Source organism: Balaenoptera acutorostrata, chromosome 1 (assembly GCF_949987535.1).
Source record: "Balaenoptera acutorostrata chromosome 1, mBalAcu1.1, whole genome shotgun sequence".
Classification (NCBI taxonomy): Eukaryota; Metazoa; Chordata; class Mammalia; order Artiodactyla; family Balaenopteridae; genus Balaenoptera; species Balaenoptera acutorostrata.
In genome coordinates this window covers 136308991-136335839 of record NC_080064.1, presented here as the reverse complement: position 1 = coordinate 136335839, position 26849 = coordinate 136308991, and the positions used below count along the sequence as shown (strand labels likewise).

The 26849-nt window shown below is 41.3% G+C and overlaps 1 protein-coding gene, 1 long non-coding RNA gene and 1 pseudogene across 7 annotated transcripts in view; 1 reads left to right on the top strand and 2 right to left on the bottom strand.

Moving 5' to 3' along the window:
* Positions 1–441: 441 nt before the first annotated feature.
* On the bottom strand, positions 442–2874 carry LOC103011551 (ferritin heavy chain-like; annotated as a pseudogene).
* Positions 2875–16232: 13358 nt separating this feature from the next.
* LOC114237355 (uncharacterized) lies at positions 16233–24202 on the bottom strand. 2 transcript variants are annotated; one of them, XR_003623038.2, is made up of 5 exons: positions 23993–24202; positions 23312–23362; positions 22650–22711; positions 17925–17998; positions 16233–16716 (listed from the first exon to the last, which is right to left on the bottom strand). It is a non-coding gene; the product is annotated as an uncharacterized LOC114237355 (long non-coding RNA). The 2 variants fall into 2 exon arrangements; XR_009008061.1 differs by lacking the exon at positions 23993–24202 and having other exon boundaries at positions 23312–23795.
* COP1 (COP1 E3 ubiquitin ligase) overlaps positions 24189–26849 on the top strand; it is a 279203-nt gene continuing 276542 nt past the window's right edge. For all 5 annotated transcript variants that reach the window (XM_007165364.3, XM_057544833.1, XM_057544840.1 and 2 more), the window contains exon 1: positions 24189–24866. In XM_007165364.3, coding sequence (XP_007165426.3) covers positions 24448–24866 — 419 coding nt within the window. In that variant the 5' untranslated portion in view covers positions 24189–24447. The remainder of the gene's footprint in view (positions 24867–26849) is intronic.

Genomic DNA, 26849 nt, shown 5'->3' with positions numbered 1-26849 from the left:
TTTCGTTTAGTTCCATGAGCATATTTATAATGGCTACTTTGAAGTCTTTTTGTCTTAAATCTCTCATCTACTTACTCTCACAGACAGTTTCAGTTGTATGTATAGGTCACAATTTCCTGTTTTTTTGCACGCCACAAACTTTTTTCTTGAAAAATAGACATTTTTCATAATATATTGCAGCAACTGCAATACTGTAATACTGGTCCTCCCAGCCCCTTTCCAGGGCTATTTTTGTTATTTGCTTTTTTTTTCTTCTTTTCTTTGATTTTTAAGGGGGGGGGTGGGTACCAAGTTACTCTATTTGAAGGAATGGTACTAACGAAAAAACTTAGGTAGATGTTTTGGTACAACTTATAGAAAAGGTGAAGGAAACTCAAACATGCATGCACTGCCTTGGTGACCAGGGAAGTCACCCATGGCTACAGGAAGCCAGCCTAAAGCTTAGCTCTCGTTGTCACTGTTTCCCAGGGCGTGCTTATCAAAGAGATAACTCTGCCATGCCAGATTCCGGAGGGCCCCCATCTTTCGCAAGTTGGTTACATGGTTACTCATTTCTTTAATGGATTTCACCTACTCAGGTAATGGGTCTCAATAAAGTCACACAAATGGGGGTCATTTTTGTCAGTGGCCATTTTGTGCAGTTCCAGTAGTGACTGATTTACATTTTTTTCCAAGTGTAGCGCACATTCCATTGCATTCAGCCCATTCTCCCAGTCTTCACAGTCTGGTTTCTTGATATCCTGAAGGAAGATTCCGCCACCTCTCTGGTTCTGCAGCTTCATCAGTGTCTCAGCATGTTCCCTCTCCTCAGGAGATTGGTGAGGAAAGTATTTGGCAAAGTTCTTCAAAGCGACGTCATCGCTGTCAAAGTAGTCTGACATGTAGAGGTAGCGTAGAGCTCCAGGTTGAGCTGGCGGTTGATGGCGGCCTCCGAGTCCACATGGCAGCTCTGGCGCACCTGCGAGGGGGCCGCGGTCCTCACTGCAGGCAGCTGAGGAGAAGAGGCTCGGGTGCTGGGGCGGACGTGAAGGCCCTTGAGGCGGTGAGGAGGCGGGCCTCCTCCAAGCACTATTGAAGCAGGAAATCGAGGCGACTCTCCAGCGAAGACCGTGAATTGTTTTTTATTTATGTATATAAAAGTCTTCTTTACTCACTACTCACTGAATACTTGTGTACTTTCAGTACTATTTCACTTTTAGTCACCGTATTTGGGAGTTTTCCCCACAGCAAGCAATTGTGCAACGCCAGCTGGGTGTCCTACAATTTAATTCAGTTTTGTATCTACCTGGAGTCAACATCAGATCCCACAGGTTAAGGACACAGTCTCACAAGACTGCCCCCCTCCTTCCCCACCTCACTTTAGATACTACTTACCAAGTTCAGCATATTACTTGTACTTCTGAAGGACTGACTGGCTATAAATCAGAGGGTTCCACAACCTCCTCAGGTTTGATTAATTTGCTAGAGCACCTCATGAACTCAGGAAATCAGTTTACTTACTAGATTACGAATTTATTACAAAGGATATTAAAGTATACAAATTAACAGCCAGATGGAGAAACAGGTAGGGCAAGGTCCCAAAGGGTTCCAAGTTCAGGAGCTGCTGTCCCCATGGAGTCTGTGGTATGCCACCCTCCTGACACACGGATGCGTTCTTGTTCACCAACCTGCTTTTCAACCCTCTAATTACCCTGGTTGGTTCCCCTGGCAACCCGCCCCCACCCTTAGGTTATCTAGAGGCTTTCCAAAAATTTCCTCACTCACATAAACTCAGGTGTGTTTGAAACAGTTTGTTATGAATAACAAAATGCACCCAGTTTACCTTTATCACTCTAAAACTATTGCAGGAATCAAAGACAAAAACCAAATAAAACAAAAGATGCCCCTACTGCTCTAATCACTTCGGAAAATACAAGTTTTGAGAGCTGAGAGGCAGGAATCACAGACAAGCACCAAAATATATATTTCTTATTATATCTCAATATCACGGGTCACCCCCTAGTTTTTGAACACAGATCCCTTACAGCAAAATGATCATACCTATCAAAGCACTTACATTTGGTGTAACATTTATATTATAGAACAGTTCTAGCAATAGTACTTACTGTTAAGTAACAAAAATTCAAGTGAGGAAATTTGAAGATCCAGTTGGCTTCATTAAATGACTCATGAAATGGGCACCATCCAACCTAGCAAACAGAAGGAGCTTCATCTAGCTGCAGAAAAAGAAAGGTTTTCAGTTTTTTTAAGGCAGAGAGGGAGCAGGAAAAAGGAAATTATTTGCAAAGAATGCATTGTTTTAGGTAAGGCCACTCTCTTAATGAGAACGGAAGGGCCTGTTGGCCAAATACCTCAGCGCTAACCAGGTAATTCCAGGTTGACTCATTAAAGGTTACACTTCTGCGGGAGGTTGTAACTGCAATTAGGTTAGGTATTAAGTCTTGGTTTGCTGATGTGGGGCCTTAACACAAGTGACTCCATTTCAGACCTGTTGTTTATTTTTAACAGAACCAATACAAATATGCCTAACATTTGAAGAAGCCAGTGTGGGGTAGGGACAGATTTAAAGAAACAACTAATTCAACTAATTTAAAGAAACAACTAATTCAACTAATTCATCCTATAAAGCCATTATAAACATCTTCATATTTCATATTCTTGCACTAGTTTGATTATTTTTTTCCCTTGATCTATTGCTATTTATACCTTATGATAAACTTGTGCAGAACTATTTAGCACAGAAATCAGCTTATGGTTAGCTAGATCTAGTTCCTCCTTAGGTATTACATCCCAAGGAGGCTTTAACTTAATCTCGCAATACATTTGATCATCAATATCAGTATTATAAGACACATTGACATGAGGCAGTTGCATCTTTCCAACAATACCACACTGCCATATGGTCAGCGCAATTCAGCTTCCTTACAGAACAAATCGGTAAGGATTACAGAGGTGTATGCTTTGTGTTCCCAACAAGATCTACCCTTGCCCACATACCAGAAATTATTATAAAAAGACAGGTATCATTACAGCTGGCCATGGCTTAGTTTTATCTGGGTTAAGTCAAGTTAATTGGAGGGAAAAGTCAATCACCCTTCCCATCTCATAGGCAGTAGTCTCGTACTGAGACTAGTTTTCATTGTGTATAAATATAGCAGAGCTCATCTTCCTCCAAAGGGGAGGACATGAGCAGTATTTAGAATAGTTCCTATCCCTGCTAACTATACTGCAGGATATGTTTTATTTCAACTTATTCTGGGGGCAAGCACAGTCATTATACATTGGTGTAAGTTACAAGTGCCCACAGAGAACTTCCATAAGCTCGCAGGCCTTAAGATTCCCACAGGTGTGCCCCCTTGAGGCTCAGGGACTAGGATAGAGGACCATTGCTTCCTGGCCACTGCAGCCTCTATCCATATTAAAATAGTCAAGAGGACCTGTCAGGTCAGGGTGCAGGCCCTTTCCCAACCCTGGGTTCTAGCATTACCAAGCATTACTTGTGGAGTTGGCCTGATGCAGTTTGCTGGTGCTTCTTTATCTCTCCAAGCTGCCTCTTATCCTTTACCTTCTGCCTGGAAGAGAACTCCCTCTAATATGCCTATTCTAGTGAATAAATCTTCTTTCTCTGAATGCTGCTCCTCATTAAAAGCAAACTCTGCTTGTCCCAGAATACCTAGACTGGCATCTATCTCCCCTTTTCTGACTTGTGGGCCATTGTTGTTTAATCCACCATGCACATTGTTGCTACTGCCTATTAACAGCCTGGGTGCAGTTAGGATACATATTTTGTACCCAAAAATATTGGGCACCCCATAATAGGGTTGGTTGGTCAAAGCCAGCTGTAATTTAGTTTGAGTATGTCATAGGTCCTCCCACAGCCTTCCTGTCTGGGAGGGACTGTTCCCCAGGGGACCCAGATCCACCACATGATGCCCACTGCTTTAATCCCAGTAGGAACCCATTGTTTTTCCCCATTCTGCTTATAGCTTTCCATCCACAAAAACCAGGACGATTGTGTTTGTGCATAGCACACCACACTGTGGCATGTTGGGCAGGCTGCCGTTGTATTCTGTCTATTATAACCAGGGACCTTTCTAAGCATTTGCTCATCAAAGTTTATAGCTACACGGTAATCAGTCTGCTGGGAGCCATCCACCACAGGGTCTGAAATTCCAGTAGGAAGCAGTTCCCAGAAATCCCTTCCCAAATGATATCTTTTATAGTATTGATAGATGGAGCCTGAAAAATAGTCAAAGATACTGGAACATTATTAGGGCTTGATTTAGTCAGTAACATTGATCCTGCTCATCAAACATATCCTCTGACCAGAACGTCTCCCAGACTCAGGTTTCCAGGCTGCCATCTGACTTTGTCAGGTATCAAAAGCAGGGGTGGTCTTGGCAAACATAGCTTTGCCCGTCTGGGCATCTGGTATAATTATGCTAAGAAATAATATTATTCTCTTTCTCTGAGCCTCTGTTGAGGTTGGATTTCTCTCATTGCATAACCCACTTATATACTCCTTTACTCTCAGCTATTATTTCTCCTTCTCTCATTTGTCATTTATTTTCATCCAAACTTTTCCACATTTGGAAGGGACATTAAGTTCAGCCACTGTGCTGGCCCAGATTGCTAGCAGCAACACTAGTCTAGCAAGTGCCTCCCCACTCAATTTGTTACGTGATTGGCTGGATTATTTTAGTGAAGTCTAGTCTCCCTGCCAACTCATGTGCATACACACACACATAAACACACATATACACAGTGTTAAACTTCTCATATTGCTCCTTAAGGCGTGACAGTTTTGGATATGCCCACAGTCACTCTGGGATGAACTTGTTCTCTTCCTCTCTTTCCCTGACCACACCCAGAGGTCCAACTCCACTAATTGCTCGTTAGTTGCTTTATTTATTTATTTATTTATTTATTTGTATCAAACTCCTGGGGCATAAATTGCTCTATAAACTAATCCCATCAAACTGTAACTCCTTTAAAGAAATAGTTTCTGAAGGTAGTGTTCTATATTTTTTTGTGACTCCAAAAGGAGTCCTCCCAGCTGTCCTGTTCCTCAGTCCTCTCTCGTAAACCAGCCAGCCTACGGTCTGATCTGTATCCTTATTAAATGCACGGGTCTCTCATCCAACTTCCTCTCATCACAGCCTCTACTGTTCAGGCCCGTAGACTTGAACTCCTCCAAACTCTGCTACAAATGAAGTCATTTCCTTTGGGAAAAGATCAGGAGCTATCTGTTTTATGGCCCACTTCTCTCCCCAAGAAAAATTTCTGAGCCCAAGCTCTGAAGCTAGGGTTGGGAACAATGGCAAGTTTCTCTCTGAGCGACACCCCTGCTGTAAAAACTGAGTGCTCAGTGAAGTGGGGGGGAAGCAGCAGCCTGAGACCCTCTCAGCTTGCCTCTCTTGGCATGGAACAATTGCTCCTAAGCTGGGGCAAAGACAATTGGGCCCCAGTCTTCTCAGCATGCTGTGACAAAGGCCCTGGATTTCTCTTAACTCACACAATAGCCCCTGCTTCCTAAGTTGGCAGTCCTTTAAGTCTTTAATACGTCATTGGCACAGCAGTACCATAGACACCTACACAGATTCCTTTGATATTAATAGAATGTCTCAGTTCACTCTCTTTCTGCCTACTGCCATCAGGATGTCCACATTTATAAATTATTCCCTCCTAACAACCAAAAATTCTCCAGTTAACTCAGTGTAAGTTGTGGGAAGTTGGCTTTCCTGCCTGTTTCCATTGGAAAGTACGAAAAAATCATGTCTTCACTGACATGCAAGGCTTTCTCTTACCAGAATGAGGGATCACTTTCTCCCCAGGCTCTATTATACTTATCCATTCCTAAAAGATAGTGAAACTGAGCAGGCCCCTGTGGGACCCTCCTGGGCAAAAAAGCCTTTCCAAGTCCCCTGTTTTCTTGCTTATAGGAAAAAGGCTTCAGCCTCCTAGAGCTTCCCTGAGTTCCAAAGGTCAGATTCAAACAATTACTAATTATGGAGGGAATGCAGAAACAAAGGAAAAGCAGTCAAGAAACAATAATGGAGAAATAAAGCAGAGTCCTGGTTCCTCCTCAAGGGATATACATAACAATAGATCTTTGAGTTCTTCTATAGAAACTAAGCCCTCCACCCAGGTGAAGGTTGGTAACTGCAGGTTGAGCACAAGATTTCTGGAACAGGGCTTCCCTGGTGGCGCAGTGGTTGAGAATCTGCCTGCTAATGCAGGAGACACGGGTTCGAGCCCTGGTCTGGGAAGATCCCACATGCCACGGAGCAGCTGGGCCCGTGAGCCACAATTGCTGAGCCTGCGCGTCTGGAGCCTGTGCCCCGCGACGGGAGGGGCCGCGATAGAGAAAGGCCCGCGCACCGCGATGAAGAGCGGTCCCCGCACCGCGATGAAGAGTGGCCCCCACTTGCCGCAACTAGAGAAAGCCCTCGCACGAACCGAAGACCCAGCACAGCCAAAAATAAATAAATAAATAAATAAATAAATAAAATTTAAAAAATAAATAAATAAATAAAAGGCTGCTAGTAAAAAAAAATTGTTTATAAAAAAAAAAAAAAAAAAAAGATTTCTGGAACACCACCCTGTTACTTCGCCACCAACCAATCAGTAGAAAGTCAGACACCCTGTAGCCCTCACCCCAAATTTTGCCTTTAAAAACTCTTTTCTGGGGACTTCCCTGGTGGTGCAGTGGTTAAGAATCCACCTGCCAATGCAGGGGACATGGGTTCTAGCCCTGGTCCGGGAAGATCCCACATGCCGCGGGGCAAATAAGCCTGTGAGCCACAACTACTGAGCCCACATGCCACAACTACCGAAGCCCACGCACCTAGAGCCCATCCTCCACAACAAGAGAAGCCACTGCAATGAGAAGCCTGCACACCACAACGAAGAGTAGCCCCTGCTCGCCACAACTAGAGAAAGCCCGTGTGCAGCAATGAAGACCCAATGCAGCCAAAAATTTAAAAAGTAGAATAAAAAATAAAGAAATTTATAATAAAAAAAAAAACTCTTCTCTGAGATCCATTGGGGAGTTCAAGTCTTTTGAGCATAAGCCACCTGCTCTCTTTGCTTGGCCTTTACAATAAACCATTCTCTGCTCCAAACTCTGACATTTTGGTTTGTTTGGCCTCACTGTGTGTTGGACTCCTGAAGTTGTGTTTGACAACAATAGGACTTGCTGAGGTTTATTATAATAAAAACAAGGTAACATTTTGAAGGGTAGCAGAATATGTCATCCCAAAATATGCCTCTTTGGCATAAGGATTAATTTGAACTGATTATTTTTAAGAAACTGTAGATATAGGAGAAGCTCTGAAAACAGAGTAGAAATACCCTTTTGTAAGAGAAATCTACATTTATAAAGGAAATCTACATTAGAAATGGAGCCTACACCAGGAAGAGAGCTATTCCTAGAGATAATTTTTTCACTTGAGAGACTTATCAGCACAGCAGGGCAACCTTTATTTACCAAACACTTTCTCTTCTCAACTAACCAAGAATTGACTTTTCCTCTTTGAAGCCCCATAAGTATATAATTAAAATCATTATTTTTCCTCCTGTTAATCTGTCTCCTTACTCCAGGCCCCTACACTTTGGCTCACCCTCAACCTAAGCCAGTATACATCCCCTCCTGAGAATAAACTGGCCTCAGGTAAAATAAAATATTCTCTGGTCTAATACCTGAATGGGCCATGCATTCACGCACATCCTGTTCCCCACACCTAGCTCTTTCTAGCTTTGTTTACTCTTCTCTTTTTGCCTAACTCTGGAGTTGCTTACAGACAGTAACCTCCCTCCTCAATTTGCAATAGTTCATTTCCCTCTCTTGCAATAATCCTTTCGAATACAGTCTCAACTTCACTAAATCCAGATTTGATTTTTATTCCAGTCTCATCAATGATTTCTCTTGGTATTGCCTACTCTGTGACATCCCAAACATAGGGTTTTATGTTTTATGGCTAACCTTGAGTTAATACTCAGGATAAAATAGAGACACCACATAGAGTAGAGCAGATTGCTGCTGTCCCAGCTGAGGTCATCATATTCCATCTAGCCTCCAGCCAATCCAGCAGACACAGGAGAGAGTCCAAGTGAGACCTGAAGAACTTCCCAGTGGAGCTCAGTAGAAATTGTCAGTTTGTAAAGTCATGGACTCAAGTGACTGTTAGTGGTATTGTTTTAAGCATCTAAGTTTGTGGGTATTTGTTATGCAGCAGTAGATTGATGATACATTGACTGAACACATGAATGAAAGAATGAACAAATGAATAACATCAGTCTGGAGACTGTATTCCTTCCCAAGTAGGAGGAAGGCAAACAAGGACTTCCAAAACAGATTGCAACTGGGGCTTCTGATCTGAGATGATATATAGTATATAAACTGACAAGGATGAAAATATGACTTTTGAGTGTATTTTTGAAACTTCAGTTGCTATGGGGGTGTTTGGAAGTGTATCAAATATATCACCCACCAAAAATATGGAGTCACGATACTAAGAGGATATTAGTGAATTCTCCGAGTCATGCATTCATGCTAGACTAGAAAATATCTTCATGATATTGTAAAAACTCAAAATTACAAAGGAAGTTGGATAAGTCTTTAAGGTATCTTTAAAATATGGGAGCATCTTAATTCAATATCTATTTAGTAAAAAATATATGAACCTTGTCCTCTATATACCACACACTTTGCCAGATGCTGGGAATAGACCAGAAAAGACATAGTCATTGCAATCAAGAATCTGACAGTCTAAATTTTAAATACATAATGTATACAAAATTTTATCCTATGTCCAAGAGATCCAAGTTTTAAATTATCATTTATTTTGTGTAGGAAAGTTTGTAAATTCTGATCTCTATCATAAACATCTGAGTCAGAGTAATTCAAACTTTTCATGGATCTGGAGAGAGATAGAAATGGGGAAGATCATGGGCTTTTGTCTCATTAAAGCCAATGCTGTCCCAAGCATTTTTTTATTTTAATTAATTAATTTATTTTTTGGCTGCATTGGGTCTTCATTGCTGTGTGCGGGCTTTCTCTAGCTACGGCAATCAGGGGCTACTCTTCATTGTGGTGCGCAGGCTTCTCATTGTGGTGGCTTCTCTTGTTGCAGAGCACAGACTCTAGGCACGTGAGCTTCAGCAGGTGTGGCATGCGAGCTTCATTAGTTGTGGCACACAGGCTTAGCTGCTCCGCAGCATGTGGGATCTTCCGGGACCAGGGATCAATCCGGTGTCCCCTACATTGGCAGGCAGATTCTTAACCACTGCACAACCAGGGAAGTCCAAGCATTATTTATTCCACTCAGTGTTTTATTTCAAATTTACTCTCTGAGTTCTAATATGCTATGACCATTGTTAGTATACTTAATTTACCGAAGTCACTAATTATGATACCACATTGCCAAAACCATTGATGACAAATTGATTTTTAAAAATTTTTGTTTCTTCATCACTCTAAGCAATCAGAATGGATGATAGGTCAAACTAAAACTGATATTTTTATGTCATAAATTATAAATATTTTTCTGGAGTTTTGTAGACAGAGAGTTCCTATAATTTTACATATGAATCAATAGAGAACCAGAAAACTTAAATGGCCTTCCCACATTCAAACAGCTAGTGGGTAGTAGAACTGAGGAGGGGATCCAGTTATTCTCTCTTGTCATGAGAAGTGTTCTCTCTTTTATATCATGTTTTCTCTGATTGTCTAAGGTTGCCTACTTTATGGTGACTTCTCCCCTTCAGAATACAGTATTAAAAAGTGGTAACTTGGCAAAATATAATAAAGATGTAAATACATTTATATTCATTTATACTTTCTGGGAATGTGCTTTCAGGAAACAAAAGAGATGCAGAAATTAAAAAAAAAAAGAATCTGACAGTCTAGTTGAAAGATACTGATGATTACAATGTTAAGTGCAATGAGAGCAGTAAGAAATTTATTGCCTGTGTAACTAAATACTTTGGGTTAATGCTGATATCAGGTATGGCACGATTCAGGGCTGAAACGATTGGTTAGAATTTCATTTCTCTCTGTTTATTAATTTTGCTTTCGTCTATGTTGATCTCATTCTTGGGTTCCACATGGTAGCAAGATGGTACCAACATGGTGGCAACAGCTATGACTTCTTTGGCTTCAGATCCAAAGAGAAAGGAACAAGCTCTCCTTCCTAGACATCCCAGGAAAAGCTCCTCTTTCTTGAGTAATCTGTCCATTCCTGAACCAATAACTCTGCTGGGAAGGGTGGGGGAGGCACTAAGAATGTGATTCACTGATTTAAGTCTGGATTATATGTTAAATTTGCTGGAATTTTGAGTTTTGGCTCTCTCTCCCATGGACTCAGTCTCATGGACTGAAAAGGATAAAGGGCACAGATCCCCACATGTCACCAGCTTGCGGGATCTTAGTTCCCTGACCAGGGACTGAACCCATGCCCTCGGCAGTGAAAACGTGGAGTCCTAAGCACTGGACCACCAGGGAATTCCCACCACATCATTGATTATGCATTCTTTTCTCATGGGAAAAAAATGGAAATAAACTGTGAGTCTTAATACAACATCATTCTCTGGAAAGTCCCACCAAGTACACCATTAAAACAAATGGAACATATAATTTTGCACAGTTTCTATGAATAAAATCTCTATTCAAATTGTAACAGTTTACTATTAAAAATGGCTCCTGGCTACCTATTAGTTCACTAGGGCTGCTATAACAAAATATCACAGACTGGGTGGCTTAAAAGACAGACATTTATTGTCTCACAGTTCTGGAGGCTAGAAGCCTGTGATCAAGGCATCAGCAGGGTTGGTTTCTCTTGAGGCTTCCCTCTTTGGCTTGTAGATGGCTGCCTTCTTGTTGTGTCCTCACGTGGTCTTTCCAATGTACATGCCCCTGGTATCTCTGTGTGTCCGAATTTTTTCTTCTTATAAGGACACCAGTCTTATTGGATTAGGGCCCAACCTAATGGCCTCATTTTAACTTAAGCACCTCTTTAAAGACCCTATCTCCAAATGTCATATTTTGAGGGATGAGGGATTAGGGCTTCAACATACAAATTGGAGTGGGGAGGAATATAATTTAGCCTCTAATATTACCTTTCTGACCTCATTTCTTCTCTCTTTTTCTCTCACTTTCTCTCTCCCCCTAACATGCTGCTCCAGCATACTGGCTTTTGAGCTTCAAATACTAAGCATTTCCCCTGCTCAGGGTCTTTACACATGCTCTGATAATCCCTGCCTAGAATGATCCTCCCCTGCTGTTCCCTTGGCCCACTTCCTCTTTTATTTCAGATCTCTGCTCAAACATAAGTCTCAGAGATGGTTTTGACCAACTTAATCAAAATAGCATTTCCATCAGTCAACTTTGCTTCACAGAACTTAGCTACTGACTTAAATGTTAACTTATTTTTTTACTAACACATAAAACACATGAGGAAGGAACCTTGTGTAAGTACTCTATCTCCAGAACTCAGTACAGTGGTTGACACATGGTAAGTGTCCGACAAATGCTTGTTGAATGAATGTATATAATTACTGAAGAATAGAGAAAGACTGACCCACTGAACCTCCTACAAATGAGTAATTAATTTATGATTGGATGCTATCTACTAATCATATCTGTCTCAGGAACCAAAAGTTATAAAAAAAGAACCAAGTGAAAATATTTGGTAAGAAAAGTATAATAATTGATAGGATAATAGCAGATGGATGCAGCCATAAAACACTATCTTATTAGTGTTTAAAACACTAACACATAAAACACAACATTATCTTATTAGTGAGATAAGATAGAGAAACTCTACTAGAAGGTAAAAAATAAACAAAGAGAATATAAGTATAAAATTATATACATATATATATGTAAGAGGTAGAGAGGCTAGAAATAAAAGTACTTAACTGAAATTTCAATTAATCGAAATCTTAGAAGGAAAGAAAAAGGAGGAAGTATGTGATGAAATATGCAATGATCAATTTTCCAGAATTAAGGAAAAATAAAATAACTCAGATTGAAAAGGTACATAGATTGGTAAATGAAAGAGATAAGAAAAAAGGATGTATGTTGACAAATTGAAGGATAAAAACCATATGATCATCTCAATAGATGCAGGAAAAGTTTTCAACAAAATTCAACACCCATTTATGATAAAAACCCTCCAGAAAGCAGGCATAGAGGGAACTTACCTCAACATAATAAAGGCCATATATAACAAACCCACAACCAACATCGTTCTCAGTGGTGAAAAACTGACACCATTTCCACTAAGATCAGGAAAAAGACATGGTTGCCCACTCTCACCACTATGATTCAACATAGTTTTGGAAGTTTTAGCCACAGCAATCACAGAAGAAAAAGAAATAAAAGGAATCCAAATCAGAAAAGTAAAACTGTCACTGTTTGCACATGACATGATACTATACATACAGAATCCTAAACACGCTACCAGAAAACTACTTGAGCTAATCCATGAATTTGGTAAAGTAGCAGGATACAAAATTAATGCACAGAAATCTCTGGCATTCCTATACACCAACAACGAAAGATCAGAGAGAGAAATTAAGGAAACAATACCATTCACCATTACAACAAAAAGAAAAAAATACCTAGGAATAAACTTACCTAAGGAGTTAAAAGACTTGTACTCAGAAAACTATAAAACACTCATGAAAGAAATCAAAGATGACATAAACAGATGGAGAAATATACCATGTCCTTGGATTGGAAGAATCAACATTGTGAAAATGACTATACTACCCAAAGCAATCTACAGATTCAATGCAATCCTTATCAAACTTCCAATGGCATTCTTCACAGAATTAGAACAAAAAATCTTACAATTCGTATGGAAAGACAAAAGACGCCGAATAGCCAAAGCAATCTTGAGAAAGAAAAATGGAATTGGAGGAATCAGGCTCCGTGACTTCAAACTAGACCACAAAGCTACAGTAATCAAGACAGTATGGTACTGGCACAAAAACAGAAATATAGATCAATGGAACAGGATAGAAAGCCCAGAGATAAACCCACACACATATGGTCACCTAATTTACGACAAAGGAGGCAAGAATATACAATGGAGAAAAGACAGCCTCTTCAATAAGTGGTGCTGGGAAAACTGGACAGCTACATGTAAAAGAATGAAATTAGAACACTCCCTAACACCATACACAAAAATAAACTCTAAATGGATTAAAGACCTAAATGTAAGGCCAGACACTATAAAACTCTCAGAGGAAAACGTAGGCAGAACACTGTATGATATATATTACATCAAGATCCTTTTAGACCCACCTCCTAGGCAAATGGAAATAAAAATAAAAATAAACAAATGGGACCTAATGAAACTTAAAAGCTTTTGCACAGCATAGGAAACCATAAACAAGACGAAAAGACAACCCTCAGAATGGGAGAAAATATTTGCAAATGAAGCAACTGACAAAGGATTAATCTCCAAAATTTACAAGCAGCTCATGCAGCTCAATATCAAAAAAAACAAACAACCCAATCCAAAAATGGGCAGAAGACCTAAATAGACGTTTCTCCAAAGAAGATATACAGATTGCCAACAAACACATGAAAGAATGCTCAACATCATTAATCATTAGAGAAAGGCAAATCAAAACTACAATGAGATATCATCTCACTCTGGTCAGAATGGCCATCATCAAAAAATCTACAAACAATAAATGTTGGAGAGGGTGTGGAGAAAAGGGAACCCTCCTGCACTGTTGGTGGGAATGTAAATTGATACAGTCACTATGGAGAACAGTATGGAGGTTCCTTAAAAAACTAAAAGTAGAACTACCATACGACCCAGCAATCCCATTACTGGGCATATACCCTGAGAAAACCGTAATTCAAAAAGAGTTATGTACCACAATGTTCATTGCAGCTCTATTTACAATAGCAGGACATGGAAGCAACCTAAGTGTCCATTGACAGATGAATGGATAAAGAAGATGTGGCACATATATAGAATGGAATATTACTCAGCCATAAAACGAAAAGAAACTGAGTTATTTGTAGTGAGGTGGGTGGACCTAGAGTCTGTCATACAGAGTGAAGTAAGTCAGAAAGAGAAAAACAAATACTGTATGCTAACACATATATATGGCATCTAAAGAAAAAAAAATGGTTATGAAGAACCTAGGGGCAGGACAGGAATAAAGATGCAGACGTAGAGAATGGACTTGAGGACACAGGGAGGGGGAAGGGTAGGCTGAGACAAAGTGAGAGAGTGGCATGGACATATATATACTACTAAATGTAAAATAGATAGCTAGTGAGAAGCAGCCACATAGCACAGGGAGATCAGCTTGGTGCTTTGTGGCCACCTAGAGGGGTGGGATAGGGAGGGTGGGAAGGAGATGCAACAGGGAGGAGATATGGGGATATATGTATATGTATAGCTGATTCACTTTGTTATAAAACAGAAACTAACATACCATTGTAAAGCAATTATACTCTAATAAAGATGTTAAAAAGAAATTACACTGTAAAAAAAAAGAAAAAGGAAAAAGGATGTGATCTCAGGTTTAAATATTAAAAGGGTGAGAGATGAAGGTGGGGAATGATGCAAATACAGGCAGTCTTACTCTAAAGCCTGAACCCCATTCACTATGACCTAAATGTCACAGTACACTGATATCACAAGGTTATGAAAAAGGTTATATTAGGCTCAGTAATGATATATCAAAAATATTAGCTATTATTTGATAATTATTTTATATTTAATCTTCAATTTATGTTGAATATATATATATATATTTTTTGCATGGTGTGAAGGACTTCATCTATAATCCTTCTAAACAGACAATTTCCCCAGCATGATTTACTGAATAATATTAGCACTGTCTCTAATATTTATATATCTTACTTTTTCAGTGCTTGCTAAGAATTTGAAAAGCATCTTGAAATTTTTGTGAATTATTAGCTAGGGTAATTTGCACTAGTTGCTGCAATATACTTTCACATTTCAATGACTCTTCCTTGTTCTGTGTGAGCTTTGGGAGTGGTTCCTCTGCTACTTTGGGTGGTTCTTTCCCTAACTATCCTCAGGCAGTTTCCTCACATGCTTGCCCTAATCAGCAGAGAGCTGAAGACTTGAGGAAGAAACTCTTCAGATTGTTGGAGCTCTCTCTTTGCATAGCCCTTTCCTCTCTGCAACTCTGCCCTGAAAACGCTAGCCACTGGATTCTCAGCCTCTTCTCTTTCCTTATCTGAGACCTGGGTCCCCCTCCCTGTAGTGTGGCCTGGAGCTGTTCTTCAGGCAGTAAGCTGGGGCAGTTGTAGGGCTCACCTCACTTTTTTCCCCTTTCTCAGGGATCACTGTTCTGTACTACCTGATATCTAATATCTAAAAGCATTGTTTCGTTTAGCGTACCCTTTTTAGTTGTTTCATGTGGAAGGACAAATTTGGTCCACGTTACTCCATATTGTTCAGAAGAAGTTCCTTGGGTGTGTAAATTGGAGTTCATTCTTAAGCAATCTTTTTTTTTTTCTTTTTTTTTTCAGACTGTGTAGAGCATGAGATTGTGTTCCCTAGAAGCAGAGCCTGAGATGGGAATTCTTATGAAAGTGATTTAATGAGGGTTTGCTCTCAGAAGAACAGGAGTGAAGGAAACAGGATAGGGTAGGGGAAGAAAACTAGGCAAGATTGAGGTCTCAACTGGAGACTACTTTCAGTCTAGTCCTCCAGGGAGCCCGGGAGCACCAACTACACTGCAAAGTTGGTCCCAAGGAGGATGGATTTTCATTTACCCTCGTGTCAATCATTGGCCATTGGCTGCCAGGGTGGGAGGGGTGGTAGAGGGATAGGAGCAGGTTAGTAAGGTTAACATTCCAATACACAGAAGAACAATTTTCCAGAGCCCCTTGCTCCCAGCTCCAGTATACACAATGGCAATCCTCCAGAGAAGAAAGCAGCTGTCAGCCATTAGCAGCCAACACTCAGCAGCTGGGTGCCAGGTAAACAGAACCTGGGTTGGGCACCATCAGTATCTACAATAGGTGGTAAGCATTTCATGTACTTTGATGTATGAAAATATTTTTATTTTGCCCTCACACTTGACTGATAATTTAACTGGTTTAAAAACTTTAGGCTCAACATAGATTTCTTTCAGAACTTTGAAGGCATAGTTTTCTATTAGCATGTAGCTTATAAGACATCTGTCTTAGCTTGGGCTGGCATAACAAATTTCCATTGAGTGGATGGTTTAAACAACAAACATTTATTTTTCACATTTCTGCAGACTGGGAATCCAAGATCAAGGAGCTGGCAGATTTGGTGTTTGATAAGAGCCCAGTTCCTGGTTTGTAGATGGTTGTCTTCTTGTATTCTCACATGGCAGAGAGCAGGGAGAGAGAAGGCAGCAAGCTCCTCTATCTCTTTTTGTTTTTAATTTATTTATTTGTTTTTATTTTTGGCTGTGTTGGGTCTTCGTTGCTGTGCACGGGCTTTCTCTAGTTGCAGCAAGCGGGGGCTACTCTTCGTTGCGGTGCACGGGCTTCTCGTGGTGGCTTCTCTTGTTGCAGCGCACGGGCTCTAGGTGTGCAGGCTTCAGTAGTTGTGGCATGTGGGCTCAGTAGTTGTGGCTCGCGGGCTCTAGAGTGCAGGCTGAGTAGTTGTGGTGCCCAGGCTTAGTTGCTCTGCGGCATGTGGGATCTTCCTGGACCAGGGCTCGAACCCATGTCCCCTGCATTGGCAGGAGGGTTCTTAACCACTGAGCCACCAGGGAAGCCTCTATCTGTAATCTAATTAGCCCCTAGCACTAACCTAGGGCTCCACCCTCATGACCTCATGATCTCATGATCATTTCCCAAAGGCCCCACCTCTTAATACCATCACACTGGAGGTTAGGATTTCAACATATGAATTTGTGGGTGGGGACACAGGCATTCAGACCATAACAACATGCAGTGTCAATCTGATTCTCACTATTCTTTTTTTTTAATTCTGTATTTTTTAATTTTTGGCCACATCGTGTGGTATGTGGGATCTTGCCTGGGAGTGAACCTGTGCCCTGGCCAGGGAGTGAACCTGTGCCCCTGCAATGGAAGTGTGGAGTCTTAACTACTGGACCTCCAGGGAAGTCCCTGATTCTCATTACTCTTAAGTAATAGTTAACTTCCTCTATATTGAAAATAATTTAGTATTTCCTTTTTATCTCTGATGATCTGAAATCTCATTGGCAAAAACATTTTTTTCATATTTTTGCTTGGCATTTGTTGGGTCATTTGATCTTACTGTAAAGTTTTTATTCTGGTCTGGGAAGTTTTCTTCTAACATTTCTTTGTCTATTTTTGCCCTTCAATTATCCTGTATCTAATACTCAAACCTCTGGAAATTTATTTATTTTTATTTCCATGTGTTTTTAAAAATTATTAGACTTCATTATTTAGAGCAGTTTTAGGTTTACAGACATATTCAGCAGAGTACATACAGCTTCCATATCTCTCCTCCCTGCCAACAGTTTCCCCTACTATTAATGTACTACATTAATGTGCGCTTTTAATTTTATCAGTAGATTATGGATTATGTGGTAGGCAGATTAAAGCCCCAGGAAAGATGTCCCCGTCCTAATCCCTGGAACCTGTCAATTGTTAATGGTACAAGGTAAAAGAGATTTTGCAACTGGAATTTGTTGACTTTAAGATAGGGAGGTAGGGAATTCCCTGGCGGTCCAGTGGTTATGACTCCATGCTTTCACTGCCAAGGGCCCCAGTTTGATATCTGGTTGGGGAGCTGAGATCCCACAAGCCTCCCAGCATGCCCCCCCCCCCAAAAAAAGATAGGGAGGTTAATTTAGGTTGGTTCAACGTGATCACATAGCCCCTTAAAAAGGAGAGGAAGAAGGCAGAAGATTCAGTCAGAGAGATATGGTGTAAGAAGGTCTTGACCCACCTGCTGGGGCTGGTGATGGAGGAAGGGGGCTGTGAGCGAAGGAATGCAGGTGACCTCTAGAAGCTGAGACTTTTCTTAGTAAAGAAAAACCAACATCAGTCCTATGATCACACAGAATTCAATTCTGCCAACAACCTGAATGAGCCTGGTGGCAGAATATTCCCTAGAGTCTCCAGGAAGTAAAGTAGGCCTGCTCACACCTTGATTTCAGTCTTCTGAGATGCAGGCAGGGAAACCAATGAGCCTAAATTCTGTTACTATAAACTCCTAAATTTGTGGTAATTTGTTTTGGCAGCAACAGAAAAATCATACACTGCTATTGGTCCTGCAGTGGATACCAGTACTCAATTAGATTTTCAGTATGGAATTCAGCTTGTTAATTTCTTCAGAGGTATTATCAACATTGGTTACATCTTGGTACCAACCAAGCGTTTGAGAGTTATGTAGTATTACACAGCAAAGGAAGACTGAAGAATGGTATATGATACTCAATTTTAATTTATGATTTGGGTTTAACTGACTCAAAACCATTACATGCTCTTGTATCAGTTCAACTATCATCAGAGATCACCCAGATTTAGCAAACCTCAGCTGTGGAACATAGGGTGGAGTGCTGGGATTTTGGCCAGCAGCTTTACTGCTTTGACCTAATTTTTCTAAACTGAAGATGAGATAATACCAGTTTCTACTATTTCACAATAAATTGATAAGTGCTAATGCAGTTGATGAACTGGTTTAATGGAAGATGCCTAGGGCTCTGTGTGGGAGGACTCAATGAGGGTTGAGAAAAGAAATACCTGCTATATCTGAGTAGTCACATTTAGAATATAAGAATTACCATAGGAACTCAGGAAAAAGAGGAAACATATTGGCAGATGGAATATTTTGTTTTACTTGACATCACCTTCAAAGGTTAAGAATAGACTCCCAAACTAACTTCTCTTCCAACCTGATATAAATCTAATTATAATCATTATATCCAAATACTCTTCATCCTTCATTCTAGGTTGTTTACACAAATTCATAATTCAGTGCTACTTTAGCATTCCCCGTTTCTTACAGAATTCAGTGGGTGATAGGAGTGGGTATTGGAGGAGATATCATAGTATGATTTGCCAGCAAGTACATCCTAGTATACTCAGGGTACTAGGCAGAAAGAAATATCACTCATGATCTAGGAAGAGACTTGATGCAAATTACAGTGGATAAGGTACTATTTTAAACCTTTCTTGATTCTAGCTATACATACGTTCCCAGATCTCTTAGGTATGTGACACTACATGCATGGATGGTCAAATCCCAGGGGCAAATGACTTGCAATGTTACATGCTTCAGTTTCAGTGTGAGGTGTTTTTTCTTTGGCTCTTTAATATTACCTGGTCTCCACCTCATGATGACATCAATTGTTCTGTTTTTGCAGAATGCATTAGACATCACTTTGGTTTACGATCTTTAAGTGGATCTAAACTTACCTAAACATAAACTTATCTAAACATAAAAACAAGTTTATGTTTTTCTAGTCAATGTTGGCTTTTCCCAATCTTGTTTTTTGTTTTTTTTTTTCAGCTGACTAATCCTATTCAGTAACTTGCATTCACATTCATACAGCTCTGCCTATAATTCTTTATTGTTACAATACTTCTGATTGGCTTAGGCCGTATTTTACAAGTACTTTGACTAAAATTGCTAGCAGTGGGTTGCAAAAGGAAATTAACTTCTTTTAATAGGATGACTGACTAAGGTATTAATGCTGTTAGCTTACCTTCTCTAAAAAGTGCTTGTAATTTTATACAGAAAGACTAGAAGGGCATAAAAGCTAATGATGCAATTCCAGCATTGAAAACAGCGTGGTAGACATTTTCAGAAAAGAGCTGTCCTCAAATTATAAGAAATTAGTTCTCCACAGGTAACTATCTACCTCTGGTTTTAATGTATAAATTGGAGCTTTTAATTTTACCAGTGGATTATAGATTATTTTCTGCTAGATGCATTACTATGTTATTGCGTTTCATAAACTTTTCTATTTCTTTCCTTCCATTCACATGGACAGAAAATATTTTTCTCCTTTTTCTTCTCAATTTAGCTGTTCAATAGCATGTTTATTTCACATCCCTTATGTTCTTGTAACAGGGCAACCACATTAAATTAAAAAAAAAAAACTTAATAGAAAGCTCTCATTCATTCACAGATTGGGTTAGACAGCATACAGGGCTAACAGGAAGCAAACCCTTCAGGTGAGTCAGGCAGATATGGCTTTTTTAGGGAGGATCTTTTTGGGAGATTGGTTACCAAAGGGCAGGGTTAGTTGAAGATGGAAACCACTGGCCATATTTCCCTAAAATATTGTATTTAGATAAGACACCTTAGAAATAGGTCTGGGAAGTTCATTCCTCTTGGTAATTCCATTCCATCTTAACTACATGAGACTTTACTTCAAGAGAAGTCTTTTTGTAGAAGACTGGAATTATTAGGGCTTAGTTTTTATTTCACTTTTACTTTTATTTTTCATTAATGTTCTCTTCTCTTCTCCTGTTAGCTACTTCTCCTGAATTGGCTGACTTCCTGTGTGTGTGTATGTGGGTGTGTGTGTGGGTGTGTGTGTGTTTTGCCATTCTTCCTCTTTTCTCTTCTGCTTTCCCAGAAGATCTTGCCATTAGAAACTAGAAAGGACTGTGTACTTTCAGAATAGTCTTTATACATTTATCTGATGTAAAAGGGAAATTCTATTGCATCACATTCCCTCAGCTTCCTTTTGTGAATTCAGATTTTACTGAAGATAGGTTCCAAAGAGATACAAATAAGCATTGATAATTTTTTCCTAGGAGACTTCTCAGCTGGGGTCATATCACTTTCTGTCCCCTGAATAAGATAACTGGAAGGAAGAGGCTATTTTACCTATTTCTCCTACACTCCCTACAATACTAAATCACAGTATTTCTCAAAAGGTAACCTGCATCAGGTTCACCTGGGTGATGATAAGAATGCATATTCATAGGTCCTAGCCCAGAACCATAGATTCAATATCTCTGGAGACAGAGCTCAAGAACCTGAAGTTTTATTTCTGTTATGTGCTGAATTTTCTCCTGTGCCTTAGCCTAAATTTTCAGTCACTGCCTAGATATGCTTACTTGAATGTATTTTCATCCCATGCTCACTTAACACATCCAAAATTAAACCATCCACTGTCCATCTCTAATTCTGTCATGCTGGTATACCTGAAGCCATCATTGGAGTCATTCATCCTCGTGTTCCCTCATTTTTACTTAATCAACTTATTGGCCTTTGTGCCAAGCACTGGGAAAGACAGTGATGAACAAGACAGACATGGGTCATGCCCTCAAGGATCATGAAGATTCTTTCACAGAGAGTAACTTAATCCTGTAGATTCTTTTGTGTTTGTTTGTTTTGTTTTTCAGATACTCCTTTACTTTCCTTGTCTGCACCTTAATCTAGAATCTCATCACTTATTCTTGGACTGCTATAATCTTTTCCTAATTAGTCTCTTTGCTCCTAATCTCCCAGCTCTTCTCAAAGATTAATCTGCTGAAAACATAATCTTCAAAACATCACTTTTTTTTTTTTTTTTTTTTTTTTAAGACTCTTGGTGTGTGTTACATAATTGTTTTCCTAATCTGTTCATTTTATATTACATTAGGAAGTTTAACATTTTGTAGAGCTTAATTTTTTTTTTTTTTTTTAAAGGATTTTTTCTTATTTATTTATTTATTTATTTATTTATTTATTTATTTTTGGCTGTGTTGGGTCTTCGGTTCGTGCGAGGGCTTTCTCCAGTTGCGGCAAGCGGGAGCCACTCTTCATCGCGGTGCGGGGACCGCTCTTCATCGCGGTGCGCGGGCCTTTCTCTATCGCGGCCCCTCCCGTCGCGGGGCACAGGCTCCAGACGCGCAGGCTCAGCAATTGTGGCTCACGGGCCCAGCTGCTCCGTGGCATGTGGGATCTTCCCAGACCAGGGCTCGAACCCGTGTCCCCTGCATTAGCAGGCAGATTCTCAACCACTGCGCCACCAGGGAAGCCCGAAAACATCACTTTCAATATATTTATCCGCACTTAATGGCTTCATTATTTCCAATTGCTTGTAGGCTATTTTTCAAAGTAGAGTCAAGGCTCTTTACAACATGGCCCCCAAATGAATTTTTACTGAATTAACTCTTTTACCCCTATCAAATAGACATCTGAACTTGATGTAAGCATTTTCTACTTATTTATTTTCTGGGCTCATGACTTTAATTACACTTTGACTGACCAAGCCATACTTCTCTCTTCAGGCCTAACTTTTCCTCCCTCAGCATGGCTGGCCCTAAGCACTTGCTCTTGCTTCAGTTCCTATGTTGATTCTCTGCTTTACTCATTAAGCATGTGCACCTTGGTAATATTACTCATCTTTCTATGTATTTTTCTAATTCTTCAATTATTCCATAAACTTTCTGAAAGTAGAAGCAATGTTTTATACACTTCTTTATCTCTTCCTTGCCTAGTCCAGGCCTATATGTAATAAATGTTCAATAAATATTCATCAAATTCTTGACATTCATTTATTCATCCATTCTTTCATAAAAAAATTACGGAATGCTCACTGAGAATACTGTCCTCTTTTGCATGGAGCTTAAATTTTAGTTGGAAAGACAGAGTTTAAGCAAATCATTAAGATAAAAATGAGATCAACTGCTTTATTTGTTTGCCAAGAAAAATTTAACAAGCACTTACCATAGGCCAGGAATTGTGTTACGTGCTGAATTCGCTGGGAATACAAAGCTGAACTTGATAGGCTAGTAGAGGAGAATTATACATATAAGCTACTAAAATACAATGTTATAAGTGCAAACAAAATATCCTAGGGGCACAAATGGGGGCAACTCTTTCTGCCGAGGAGTCAGAAAGGCTTCACATTTTAGATTGGTCTTGAAAGTGAATTTAAACAAAGGGTTGTATAACACAATATTCATAAAAGGAAGGTGGTTATTGGAAATCTGACATGCCCATTCTTATATCATTATTCTGAGCAGAAACCTGAGCTGTGAACATGAAGGTGAGCAGCTAAGGCATACTTGGGCCTAACGATGGTTCACTGCCAGGTGAATGGCTGGCTATTGTTGCTGGGCCTTCATCTAGGCCCTTCCCTGGCCCTGTCCCCTCAGCATGGACAGCTGTTCCTATGGAAAGGCCGTCTAGTTGCCCTGATAGTCTTCAATACCCAGAACAGAATTAACTCTGAAATCTTTGCCTCTGAGAATCAGAATGATAGCATTGTAAAGGATACTGAAAATCACAGTTTAGTTGTTTCTAATTTACATCCCCCAGAATATTAAGGAGTCTCAAAATGGCAAATGAAAATCTGTAATCAACTTTCAATATTTCAAAAAGCCTACCATAAATTCCATCTTCTGGTGGTATTAACTGCCAGGTTTCCTTGTTTTGTGCTGAAAATCATATCAGACTCACGTTAGACGGAGGTTTTAACTGAGCTGTGGTCCGATTAAGCATGATTTGTTTTCCCATTATTATTATGCTTAATTTGGTAAATAACTTTTCAAAACAAGAGATCATGGTCGAACGCATACAATTGGTGATACCTGCTACAATGTTTGCAATTTACAAAGCACTATTCACTGACTTCAATACTGTGGAACGGCTACCAGCAAAGCCCAGAGTCCTTGACTCTCAGTCCAGTGCTTTTTTCAACTGCTCAGAGCTTCTAGATTCTTTCCGCGTGCCCCAGTCTTCAGGGCCTTCAATCCCCGATTCGGAAGTACCTGTCGTGCCCTCGCTACTGGGTCATACTGCCTGCCTCCCAAGCGACAGCTACCGCTCCCGGTTAACGTTCAGGAATGCGGCTCGCCCTCACGCATGCGTGGTGCAACTGCCCCGCGCCGGCGCCGCTCTTGGCCTGGAGCGGGGACCTTGGGTAACCCGCAAGGGTCGGCGCCCAGGGCGCGCGTGCGCAGTCGCTTTTGGAGCGCTTTCCCCCCTCCCCTTTCCCCAACCCCTTTCGCCACCCCTACCATCCGTTCCTCTCTCCGCAGCCCTTTCACCCACTGAGACGGCCCTACCCTCGGGCACGTCACGAAGGAAACCAGCTCTCGACGAGGGCGGCGGTCGCTACTAGGCCGCCGCCGCCGCCCAGGGCACGTTGTGCTTGTCTGAGCGCCGCCTGGGCCGTGTCTAAAGTTGTATCCCCCGCCGCTCCCGCCCCTTCCGCCGCTCGCGTGCGCGCACGGCCGGCCCACGGAGCGCCCGGGTTGGCTGCGGCGGCGATCGCGGCGGCGGCGGCGGCCTAGAGAGCGGTAGTGGTTCCTGCTCTTGTTTTAATAGTTCCCTCCGCCCCCTCCCGTCGGACGCTGTTGTGTGGTTGCCGTACAAAAATCAACTTTATTGTTCCTCAGCCCCACCTCCCGGCGCGGCGCGCCTACTCAGGATGTACTGAGGCAGAGGGGAGGGAGGCGGCGGCGGGTCGCAGTCGCGGTCCCTCTCCTCCGAGCGCCCGGCCGGAGGGGAGGGAGTCACGATGTCTGGGAGCCGCCAGGCCGGGTCGGGCTCAGCCGGGACCAGCCCTGGCTCCTCTGCGGCCTCCTCGGTGACTTCCGCCTCCTCGTCCTTATCCTCTTCCCCGTCTCCCCCTTCCGTAGCGGCTTCAGCCGCGGCGCTGGGGTCCGGCGGGGCGGCCCAGGCCGCGGGCTCGGGCGGCCTCGGGGGCCCGGTGCGGCCTGTGCTGGTGGCGGCCGCAGTGTCCGGCAGCGGCGGCGGGAGCGGCGGCGGGGCGGTGTCCGCGGGCCTGTCCCGGCTCAGCTGCGCAGCCAGGCCCAGCGCCGGCGTAGGAGGGAGCAGCTCCAGCCTAGGGAGCGGCAGCAGGAAGCGACCTCTGCTTGCCCCCCTGTGCAACGGGCTCATCAACTCCTACGAGGACAAAAGCAACGACTTCGTCTGGTGGGTTGGACGAACAGCCTCCTAGCCCTCTCTGCGTTAGGAGTTTCTGCTCTTGGGGCTGCTGGGGTCCGGGGTGAGGGCGGTCTGTTGGGCGCTGTGGCGGTGTCTGCAGAGGCAGTCGAGCGTTTGCAGCGGTTGGTGGGCTGAGGTGGGGGAATGTTGGAGTCCTGAGGCAGGGTGGGAGTACTAAAGAGGTCAGTGGTGGTGGGGAGAAGTGAAGGGAGGTTAGGGAATAATAAAGAAGGGGAGAGATGAAAGGCCAAGTAAATGGCTGTGCATGAAAAGGGAAAGTTGGCCACGGAGGTTGGGCCTTGAATTTTCTGCCTCGCTGGTGGATTAGGTACCCTGTCAGTCCGGATTGCTCGTTGAGGTGAATTAAACTTGTGAAGGGAGAGGATTAAGCTTCCCGGGATGCTGAGGGAGGGAGTTGTGGGTCAGAATTTGCTTATTGAAGCATGGTAGATGATGCTCTAAACATGGGTATGGCTGTTTTAAGAAGTGGTACTTGATGTAAATGTCCATCGTGTGTACGTGTAAATTATCTCCTCCCGCTTCAAAGGCTGGGCCACTTTTAAATCTGTTGAGGCTCCCGTAGTCAAGAAAGTCTGTTGACAAAAACTTCCACCTCTCAGCTGAATGTCTTGGAAGAGGGGGCCACGTTTAAGTATCATCCATGTGTCAGATGTGACTGCACTACACTTGTATTAACACATCAGCGTATACTGGAACTTCGGATTTGAGGAAAGCTAGGAATTAGACGTGTTGTCATCGTAGTTAGCATCTTGAATGCTACGCAGTAGTCCTCAGTTATGACATTTGGCATAGAGGGATTATACATATTAAGTGAAAGATGGAGTTGATTGTCTTGCTTGAGAGTGTTTCGATTTTCGCTGGGTTTTGTGTTCAAAATCCAATTTAAATGGTAAGATTGCAAGAAAGGATTTGCTTTTAGCTGAGTGAGAACTGGTAGGATTTTGTGCTTTTCCTCTGGAGGAAATTGTTGATAGACTAGAATACTAGTGATGTAGGAAGTTCGCTTGCACTATCACTATAGGGGAAGTTGATTAACTTCAGGGTTGAAGATGGGCCGAGTTGTTGTCATTAAATATGATAAGACTAGAAGTTGGGACTGTAGGAAAGTTATTGATTAGACTTATAGTTTCTAGTTCTTGCAGTAAAAATATCTTTATTCATACTTTTGCTTTTGTCATAAATTATTCTGGATTCAGAATTGATTCATTTTTCACTGAAACTGGGCTATAATTGTAATTGTTATTTATAAATAACTTGAGCAGCTTATCGTTGGGTATAAGATGTGTTTGTGTTCATAGCCAGTAGAGAATCCCATAAGGTAAAGTAGAAGCTAAATGAAACAAAGTGAGGGTTTGCACAGTTTGTCTTTTTTAGCCACCATTTGCATTTCACTTTTTAGTAGGTTAAAAGAAAACAAACACGCCAGCATCCATATAGGTACACTAAGATAGTGTAAAAGGTGTGAGAAAGAAGGAAATTAATCATTCATTCAACAGATATTTCTTTGGCACTCACTGTCTGCCAGGCACTGTTTGCACTTCATTATATGGACTATAAGCCATTTTATAGGAAATTGGAGAGGGATGGGAGAGTATAAGCAGCTGGCACTAATTTTTATTTTTTAGGGGTAAGATTATTAAAATTTTTCTTAGTCTGTCAACTAATTTTTAAAAATTAAAATCCGGTCTCTTGAGTCTTAACCATGTTGTTTAGATTTTTCTGCTTTCTTTTATATTCCAAGTGGAAGTGTCCAGTGAGAGTCATTGAGTTAAAAATTCTGAATATTTGACTTTCTAAGAATCTCATAGTCCTCTGTTTCTTTTTCTGGTAAGGTTAAATATTCAGAAGAATTCATTAATGGGAATCAGTTTTCCTGATTCTCAAGCTAGATTTGATTTGGCCAAGCATTTGGGGTAAGAAGGTGAGGATTAGGCAAGGCCCAAGGAATCC